The following is a 10,599-nucleotide window of genomic DNA, read 5'->3' on the forward strand; positions in this document are numbered from 1 at the left end:
TCGATGCCAACTGCGGACAACAGGGAGGTCACGCTGCTGCTTCTAAGGCAGTATTTTTGCTTTGCTCACGTCGGTTCCTGAGCAGGTATATTTAAGAGATTAAAGGACAGCGCCCGCTTTTGCGCCATACCTCCCAGCACAGGGCCTGCGGGGCTGTCTTGTGGCGTCACCGAGGCTTACATACATCATGTTCTGTGCCTGCATTTCACAAGTTAGGTAGCTAATTAGAGACCTAAAATACAAAGTACGGGCATAAAAGGCTCATCATTCCTGCTGCTTATACAGAACTGGTCTCATTACGTGGGTGCCAGATCAGTTTAAAACTCCTGTTGCTTCTTTCCATCATAAGTCAAATGTCATCAGATGCGATCTGACACCAGTGACAATGTGCCTTTGACAAAAATTGCAAAATACTGAGGCCATGCTTCCTTTTTTTTTTTAAAATGAGCATCAATTTTACATATTTTGAAACATAGGAGCAATACTTTGACAAAATTTATTTAAGTGCTATCAAATTTCATAAGCTGGATCAATGGTAAAGGTTTTGAACTGCTATGTATTTTTTTTTCCCCCTGGACACAGAACAAATGACTATTGTTCCAAATCTGTCCGGGAGGGACTCTTCACTTGGGATACAGTTTCGAAGGACTATGAGAAACTCACAAATGCCTATGAACACGCTCAACCTGAAGCCAGCATGTGTGAGCCGCAAATGGAGAAAGTGCTCTCTGTACGTGTGCGAATTAAAACCTATAAAATAACATGGGCATTATAAAATTTGGCCAGAGTTAAACTGATAACAGCTTTACTGATTTACTGACAATGAAAATATATAGCATTTTTTTTTTCTGTCAGAGCATTTATCAACGCTTGGCAACCCTGCACTAACTTGACATGTAAGATGATCAAAATGGATTATGTAATCTTTCCCATTCATTTCTATTGATTTTAGTTATGATAAAATTCATCAGCATGCCTGGGAACGTGGAGGCTGAGAGGTTTTGGTTGACAAAAAAAAAAAAAAAAAAAAGGAAAGGAAAAGAATTCTATTGAGTTGTAATGGGATAAATGTAAGCTAGGGTCACGTAAAGCAGAAACCATGTCCTAAAAGCTGAAGCAACAAATTAATACAAGTAATTCTAGTAGTGTCATAAAAAATACATCTGTCAATACTGATACTATAGATACTGCAAATAAAATTATAAAGTTCTAATGTAGCAGAATTAATGTATGTCACTTAATATACAGTGTCTGAAAATATTTTCAAACTTTCAAAACTTCAGTAGTAATTAAAGTTATTTGTCTGACCACGAGTAACATCAAAATGTCAGCAAACGGACCATTTTAATCAGTTTTATTGATTCATGCTTTCGGCTCTTAGTTAAAAACAAGGCACATTAAATACATCTTCTTATTGCTCTATAAATGCATGCAGCTCATTCTGTATATCAAAAGTAATAAATAATGGCGATAAAATACCAAGACAGTTATAAAAATGACAACCCAGCCTCAAACATAGCATTTAACAATCCAGTCTAGAACAATAATCCAACACAATACATAAAATTGCAAAAAAGTATGAAAGCATGCAGTGAGCGTATCCACTCCAGTACTGGGTGAAGACAATATTATTTTAAAACACAGTAGGGCTTTTTAAATCCCTAGAGTAAAATGCAGTGCAAGTTTACAGCGTCGGTGACATCAATGTGTGATTACATTCATATGCAAAAGACCTTTACAAATGCACAAAAAAGTGGGAAAGAAAAAAAAAATCAGTGACAACCGCTATGTTTTATTGAGTCAAAATCAGAATGAACATTTTTGTTGTACATATTTTGAAATAGACAAAATCAAGCCATAAACTAAGGCAGAATACGAAGCATGCACTTGATAGCAGGAATCTGACGTAACGCTCAGAACGAGCAGACTGAAAGCAGGAATATGCAGCATGATGGATATGAGGCAGACAACCTTAGCTAAACAAGTAATCCAGCCTTATCACTGTTATTACGACTGGGGCGGAGGCTAGTTAAAGGCGTACACGGCTCTCCAGCACAGATGGGGTTCCTTCACCTGAATCCCCTCAAAGGCTCTTGAAATAAATCACTTGATAAAAGGCAATCCCTGCATACCCACTCCCACAACCTACAGAATCAACAAATGCCAGGCTTATGTGGAAAGAAAAAAAAATGTTTTATTCCCTGAATGAGTTTTAAAAGGGTTCCTTCCCATGTCCGTTTCCCTTTGCTTAATTCAGATTTAATTTTTTTTAAGCTGTAATGTTTAATTAGGAGCTGATAGAAAAATGCTGGGATGCTTTACTTACTCACAGGAATGTCATAAAAGTAGCTCGTTTCCAAAATGAGTCTCTGGGATTGGTGAAGGAGCATGTTTTAGAATGAGCAGAGTTTAAGCCAAAGCAGAGATGCTCAAATGAAGAAAAGCACACTTCTCTTTGTCCTTAGAGGAACTTCATTCATAGCAAAGCATGTACAAACAAGACCTGCTTTCCAAACACAGATCGGCCTGAACATGTCACATTCTGAGCCCAGTCCCTACTGTAAGAGAATCAGGGAAGACACAAGCCACCGTTATCTTGATCTAACTAGAAAGAAAGAGAGAAAAAGAAAGAGGAGGGGAGTACAGATATAGAATATTGTGATATGTCATGGGATGTTTTAAAGGACAGCTTTTCTGCCAACTTAACTGTCACTAGGTATAAAGTGAATTTTATTGTCATGATGGAAAAAGCACTAAATCACAAAGCCATAGACTTCCATTTATTTAACAATAATAATAAAAACTAAAAACCAGCGTGAAAAATGCACACTTTGAAAGAAGAACTTCACAGTGACACCTGCTGTGCCATCACTTGCTCTGTGTCCGGTTTCCCGGACACAGACGTGGCAGCGACTTAACTTCACTTAATAATGAATCGAGTTCTCTCTCTCTGCAGTTTCTGCACATTTCAGGGGTAGGGGGGTCGGAGAGGGGCTGAGGTCTGAGGTAAGACCACCTCCCAGTTTGGATGATAATATGCAGACTCATAACCCGTAATGAATGAGGCACAAAGACAATGTTTGCATTAACAGAAATAGTAGCACAAAGGTTTTTTATGTACCAGGCCACAAAGCTAGAACAAAATCTGTGCAACAAAGCCTGCCGGGATAGAAATGTGAACAATGGGCTACAGTTCCTCTTATGCACAGGAAACTGATCGTTAGGAGCGTCAGAAAATGGAGCACAAGTAATAAATATTAAGATTACTAGTTATAATGCCAACAGAATATAACAAAGCATCTCCCAACTGGCATCTCTATTCTATGGACTATTTGCTGAGTTCAATGCACACTTTAATATACGTTCAATGTATGTGTCTGGTGTCTTTCTTTGATTTATTTTTGGTAGAATGAAAATTTCCCATTGGGTACTTAGAGAGAAAGGCTTTTGGCAAACAAACTGATTTCGGATAGTAAAGTGGCCTACCTTATTCTAATGTTATAATTAAGGTTAACAAAAGTCTGTCCAATTTCTTTTTATTGTTACCTTTTTGCAAATAGCACTACTGCTGCACACCCCAACAAGGGCAGGCATGACAACACCGCAAGATCCAGGACTTGTGGGATTGAAAATTGTGTTATATCATTCCTCCCATGGGGAATGGAAAGATTTGGTCCCATCCCATTATATCCAACTTGCCACTCAAATGCTGGTTTTAAAGTAAAAAAAGCAAGGATTTTTCTGGCAACTATAATAGTCAAAGAAAGCCAGCAGTGCCTGGGGGAAAAAAAATGAACTGCTGAGAAGCAACTATCACTGTACCTCCCGGCAAATGTCAGTGCTGTCTTTATCTTACTCCTGCGATTCTGGAAGCTTTCAGAGTTTCTCTTTTAGAAATGTAACCAAATCTCAACCAGATCTAAACTTTTGTCTTCCCTCTCCGGATGAACTAGAGTTGCTCTAGACAGAAAAGGGAGCAGTATTATTAGGGAGGGGGTAGGTAGCAAGGGCTGAGAAGTCTCCGGACCTCTCTTTTTTGTGTCAATAGGTCAGATGCTTTTCTGGAAAAAAAAATAAAATAAAATGCGAACTATAAGCTCAAGCTCCAGAGCTCTGGTGCTCACAAAATCTCCCTAGCTTCTTTCCAATCTGTTCAGAGTCCGCCTCTGAAACCGATTCAAATGCATGAATGGAAAGGCAGAGTGGGTTACAGAATGGATACAAAACATTAAAATCGATGTGCGCTAAAAATGAGAATAACACTTTTCAGAAGCTAGACTGAATGACAAATACAAATACAGGATTGGCAAATTAAGCTGGCAAATACACCAACCTCTTAAAAGTTTTGGAATGTTTTCCAGGGCTTTTTTGCGTTTTGTTTTGTTTTTTTGTTTATTAAAAAAAAATGCAGCTATCATAGGCACTATTTTAGAGTGGTTTAAGTCATCTCTGGTCGGAACATAGTGCCAGCTGTGGATATACTGGTCAGACTCACAATCCTCCACAGCTACGATCCACAGGAATCGGAACTCTGCGGTCCAAGTTCTCCTCAGCAGTTTTCATCAGGATGGCAAGGCGGCTTCCAGACACCCTTCCTTTCTGAATTGCACTCATCAGCTTTAAGAGAGAGAAAAGATGGAAGACACTCAGCAGCCAGGCCAGCTTACTCTACTCTCTTCTTCTTAGCTGCTACACATTGCCTGTGCCATGTGGAGGAAAATGGAGTGCTCCGTCGGCTCAAGAGCACACTCTCAGCTTTTTGAAGAGTTTAGAAAGAGGTGATGGGCAGCATGTTTCACACTGCTGACAATGATGGCGTCTGCCCAGTAGATCAGGCTATCCTAAAAGCAAATTTAATGGACACCTTTGCCCACCATATGCAATTTGGGTCACGTTTTTGAAGTTACCTTCAAATATTGGATCTTTAATTCTATTTTTAAATCCCGAGAAGGAATCTCAGGGATAGAGCAATGGCAAACCATGACCTCCTAAAATTACTAAAAAATTTTATCATTTTTCAGTGTTACCTGACCATTCAAGTCCTCTAAATCCAAGTTCCTTAAAGTCTTTCTACACAAATTTATATACAAGTCATTGAAAATGGACTGAGAGATCTGCCCTAAGAATAAAAGTCCCCAACCTACAGATTTTAGCTAATTCATTTCTATCCAATGGACAAAATCAGAAGCAGAAAGTGGGCAAAGGCCTTTAATCCAGACAGCACCTTGCAATTCTGAGTATAAGGATTGCCTCTCCTTTTACATCAATATGGAACTAACTAGTGGATTTTTAAAAATCTTATTTCTTCTATTTTAAAGAATGTACTCAATAGAGTAAGTTATATTAAAAAAATGTGGAAATAGTTAAAATATTTCAGAGTTAGGGTTTTAGTTCACAGAGATACATTTCGAAAAAATGTGCTGCACCTGGGAGTCTAGGCACCTGGTCTGGGCATCAGGTCCGGACCTGAATCTCCTGACCTTATTAAAAGCTGCTCCACAGGTGACCACTTACGAAAGAGCAACTCCTACATGCCTAAGTGTCATTAAGGCCAGACTCAGAGACAACGTCATACATCCAGGCAGCGTCTGTACTGAGTGTCCTCTCAGGATGACTGAAAACGGACACCCATACCCCAAATCAGACCTTTCACAGGATAAATGTGGGCTCTTAATCATCAAAAAATGAAAAGACTTCATTAAATTATCAAATGTGGAAGCACATTTTACATCTGTGAAATATTTTACCTAAGGAATGCTGACATTTAAAGACAGAACAATTTTCTGTTTACTGTTTTCCCTCTGATTCTGGGAGAGCTTTGGAATTCAGAGGTAAGAGCTGTCAGAGCTGGGCTTCTGCCTGAGCCACCGAGAGAGTTTCCTGTACCAACCTCAACAAACTAAAAGTTTTCCATTAAGTATTATGTGTATCTCAAAACTATATTGCAAGAAAAAAAATAATTATCTAGGTGTGAATAGATTTCACAAGAAAAGGGGCCAGTGTTTTATAACTTGGAAAATATGCTGTGTATTTATTGAAAGCATGAATGGTTGCTTTCATTTAGAACTGAACAGGAAATACTCAATTATTTAAAACCTCTACAAGAAAACCTGCAGGTGGTTTAAATTGTTTTCTATGTGTTTAACTTTGCTACATTCAAGAAAATTACTTAAAACCCAAGCCACACAGCATATTCCCTAAATTAGATTCTTATTGTTTCTAAAACCCTGGGTTTTTCAGGTCTAAATGCTGTTGTTTCTTTGCAAAGCACAGGAAATGAAGCATAAGCTATTTATTTAAAGAAGAGTTTTCTAAAATTCTAAGACAATAAAATGTTCTCCTGGAAAAAAAAAATATACAAGGAGGCATTAAAAGTTTTCGAAATCCTAACCATAAATCTCAAATTCAATTTAAAATTCGCATTTAGTTAAACAGTTAGTTAAATAGCTAAACATTCTTTTTTGTAATGCTGGACACAACCTTCGAAATTTTTCTGCATTTAGATTCAACAATGCTCTTATCTGCAGCTCATCTCCAGAGAGACAATTACCATTTCCTTTGCCTTGATCTTGTTTGTTTAACTTGACACAGTGAAGAAAGGGCTGACATTGACCAAAATCCCAGCATTAATTTATTTCATGTTCAGCATTCATCATTGCCATGGTGCAAGCAAGACCTGGCATTCATTTGAAATACCTGACCAAGAAACACTACAGAAAAAGAAACAGAAAAAGAGAAACTGTCTGCCTGGAAGCCAATGAGCCCTTCCAATGATCAGAACCCTATGGACAGTTAGGGATAAATTAATGAATTTCTTTCCTTTGCATTAACTACTAAGGGGTAATGCAGAGCATCTAGTGTGAGGTTACAGTAACAAAATAGATTCCCTTCATGGTTACAATGATTGAACAATTGAAACTTTGGTTAGTTGAACGTCAGAAATGAATATGCTTAAATTTGTGGTCTTCATCCCAGAACTTAAGTTTCTTCTCATTTGCTTTTCCGGTTCTTCAAAATGTAAGAATTAAATCAACTGCATCCTTAAGTGAATATGATTACTCAATGAATAAAACTACAGATTATAATTTCTCCCATTAAAAAAAGAAACAATGACTCTCCATACTAGAAATATTATGTTGCCTCTCATCATAGGCAGTGGTCCAGCAATCACACTCCATGGCTTACTTTTGCAATTCTGTAAGCCATAATTAACTCGGATTTAATCTAAATTAGCCAATAAAACAGATGCCTCTTTCAAAGAGAAAGAAAATGACCAGGTACCAACAGAGCTCATCCTCAAGGGCAGACAGATCAAGTGCTGCTGGCTCGGGCTACGCTTTCAGAATGAAGTGAGTAATGGATAGACCTAAGAAACCATTCTTAGCTTCATGACAAGCAAAAGTAAAAACACAAGTACATCTGTCTCATCAAAACTCACCTGCAGAAATTCATTGAGCTCAACTTGTCCGTTTTTGTTCAAATCGACTTCATTGAGAATTTCATGGAGTGTGTTTTCATCCATCTGTATGTTGATACTCTGGACACAAAAGCACAGAGAAGTGAGGCTTTGAGTAAAGACAATGGATAGCCATCTTCTAATCTGACTAGACTGTCCAAAACTTCAAAAATATGACTTGTAAAGGATGCTAATCAATATTATTTTTCTATATCCAAATACTGATAATGAAGAAAAATATATGTATTACCTCTAGAACACGCTGAACATCAACAATAGTAATGAAGCCTTTTTCATCTGCATCAAACTTATGAAATCGTTTCTTGTACCTGCAACACAAAATTGAATAATAGCAAATAGTCTTACATGCAAGAGGGGAGAGAGAGGAGGAGGAGGATATGGAAGAAGAGCAGCAGAAGAAGGAGGAAGAGCTATTAGAAGTACCTATCAATGTCTGAAGGCAGCAGACAAATTTCAGTACGATCTGTGAGTTGTTCTGTTCGAGACTTATAGCCCATTTCATAGTACAGAAACTTTGTGGCCGTTTCAAGTTCTTCCTGAAAAAGAAAAGACACATACAAAAAGGTGGCAGTTTCATAGGCGGGCTTGACTTTTCTATGTCCTTTATCACCAGAAACTGACTTTCACTGAGCCAACATCCAGCTTTACTTGAGAATTACCTACCATTCCTCCTAGGTGGGCAACTTTCAACACACTCTAAGCACAGATACAGAACCTTATACACTGTAACCTTACACACCTGATATGTCCGTCCACCTGCATTTGCTGCCTGATTCTCCCTGAGCTCTGGTTCCAGGCACCCTCGGGTGGGCCTTGGGCTCAGTTCATCTTTCTTAAATTTCAAGGAGCATGTCAGCACCTGTGTTTGACTGCTTCTCCAAAATATAAGGATGTTCATTCTACATGTTTCTCCTTACTGTAGTGTGCTCTTGTATGCTACTATCAAATTCTACAAGAAGAAATTCCTAAAGCTTGATGACAAGCAAAACATCTCCTTAGCATGGCTGGCTGTGCCCATGGGTCAGCTATGCAGAAGTTCTGCCAGCGGTTTCTCACAGCCAGAGTTAGCATGAAGCTGGCTATCCTCTGCAGTCATTCTCACTATTTTCAGTATCCCAGGTCAGTTACTTCAATTTTGCCACTCTCCATCTAACTATATCATGTGACTACATTAGTGTATATTGTTCCCAAATTTCTTTCCTCACACATATAAATACACACACATAGCCTGCCTCTGCTTTTGTCTGTCTGTCTGTCTGTCTGTCTGTCTGTTTCTGTCTCTCTCCCTCTCTCTCTCTCGATACACACACACACTAATAATATATTTCTTAATGCCGTCTTTGTGAGTTTTGGCCATCTGACTTCTTTGGCCAGTAGAACATGAATGGATGTAAATTATTCCACTTCTGAGTGATGGCTTAAAAAGACTTCCTAATTTTCTCTGCCTCTCTTGTTCCTGGTCCTGAGAACAGTCATAGCTTGGTCAAACATAAAAGAGAGACATCAAATGCTGGCTGATCTAGGTATGGTGTTGCCCACCTTCAATCCCAGTGCTGGGAGGGTAGGGAGCAGAGGTAGGCAGATGTCTATGAGTTTGATGGCATCTTGGTCTATTTATGGAGTTCCAAGATAGCAAGGATGCATAGAGAGAACGTGTCTCAAAAACAAAAAGCAAAAACAAACAAACATGCTGGATGTGTCAAGCCCCTGAGATTGGTTTTTAAGATTTGTTTTACTGTATTTTAATTTAGCCTATATATGTGTGTGGGTGCCTATCTATGTGTGCAGGTATATGGACATGTGGGGTACCCATGGTGTCCAGAAGAGAGCATCAGATTCCCTAAATCTGGAATTTCACAAGTTATGAAGTGTCCAGTGTGGGTGTGGGTGTTCTGCAAGGATTGACAGCCCTCTTAAAGACTAAGTCATGTATACAGCCTAAGCTGCTGAGATGCTGTTTTTCATACACTATCATCTAGCAAAAGCCAATGTATATCTTGATTGTTTTGTTTTGTTTTGTTTCTCAAGACAGGGTTTCTCTGTGCAGCCTTGGCCATCCTGGACTCATTTTGTAGACTAAGCTGACCTCAAACTCACAGAGATCTGCCTGCTTCTGCCTGCCTGAGTGCAAAATGCATTTTAAATTCACAGCTTCACACCAAACAATGTTACAAACTCAGCTAGCCTCAAACACCGAATATGAAACTGAAATGACCATGCAGTGAGGCATGGCTACTAAGCCATGGTGCAGACAATGGCAGTGCCAAGGCTTGGTGCTCTGTTTCCTTACGAAGACAAACTGTTTTTGGAGATTATCCCTTTCCCACTTCCTTTCTCTTCGGAAACAGATGCAACAAAAGAAATAAAATATCATAAATGCTGTATAATGATAAATTTGAATTTGAAAACTTAAAAAAAATGTGTCTATATCTACATCTGTGAGGTTAAATAAAACGTAAAGTCTCATCTGAAAGCCTCTGCCCTGCAGACTATCAAAACAGATGCTGAGCCTGATGGCCAACTGGTGGGCATTGTACATGGAATCTTATGTAAGAAGTGGGAAATAGCAAGAGCTGGAGAGGACAGGAACTCCACAAGGAGAGCAACAGAACAAGAAAATTTGAACACAGGGAACTTCCCAAAGACTCATACTCCAACCAAGGACTATTTATGGAGATAACCTAGAACCCCTGCACAGATGTAGCCCATGGCAGTTTAGTGTCCAAGTGGCTTACATAGTGATGGGAAGAGGGACTGCCTCTGACATAAACTGATTGGCCTGCTCGTTGATCACCTCCCCCTGATGGGGGAGCAGCCTTACCAGGCCACAGAAGAAGACAATGCAGCCATTCCTGATGTGATCTGATAGACTAAGATCAGAAGGAAGGAGAGGAGGACCTCCCCTATCAGTGGACATGGGGAGGAGCATGCATGAAGAAAGGGAAGGTAGGGTGGGATCAGGAGGGGAGGAGGGAGGGGCTTATGGGGGGATACAAAATGAATAAAGTGTAATTAATAATAATAATAATAATAATAAAAGAAAAAAAATTAAAAAAAGAAATAGATGACCAATACACACACACACACACACACACACACACACACACACACACACACACACA

The 10,599-nt window shown here is 39.0% G+C and overlaps 1 protein-coding gene across 3 annotated transcripts in view; it reads right to left on the minus strand.

Moving 5' to 3' along the window:
- Positions 1–3,376: 3,376 nt before the first annotated feature.
- The window catches only part of Gpd2 (glycerol-3-phosphate dehydrogenase 2), a 145,559-nt gene continuing 138,336 nt past the window's right edge, over positions 3,377–10,599 (minus strand). For all 3 annotated transcript variants that reach the window (XM_055600530.1, XM_055600529.1, XM_055600532.1), the window contains exons 14-17: positions 7,901–8,013; positions 7,707–7,785; positions 7,439–7,537; positions 3,377–4,617 (exon numbers count right to left, since the gene is read on the minus strand). In XM_055600530.1, the coding sequence (XP_055456505.1) occupies positions 4,492–4,617; positions 7,439–7,537; positions 7,707–7,785; positions 7,901–8,013 (417 nt within the window). In that variant the 3' untranslated portion in view covers positions 3,377–4,491. The remainder of the gene's footprint in view (positions 4,618–7,438; positions 7,538–7,706; positions 7,786–7,900; positions 8,014–10,599) is intronic.

Source organism: Psammomys obesus, unplaced genomic scaffold, assembly GCF_907164565.1.
Source record: "Psammomys obesus unplaced genomic scaffold, mPsaObe1.curated_primary_1811, whole genome shotgun sequence".
In the NCBI taxonomy this organism is placed as follows: Eukaryota; Metazoa; Chordata; class Mammalia; order Rodentia; family Muridae; genus Psammomys; species Psammomys obesus.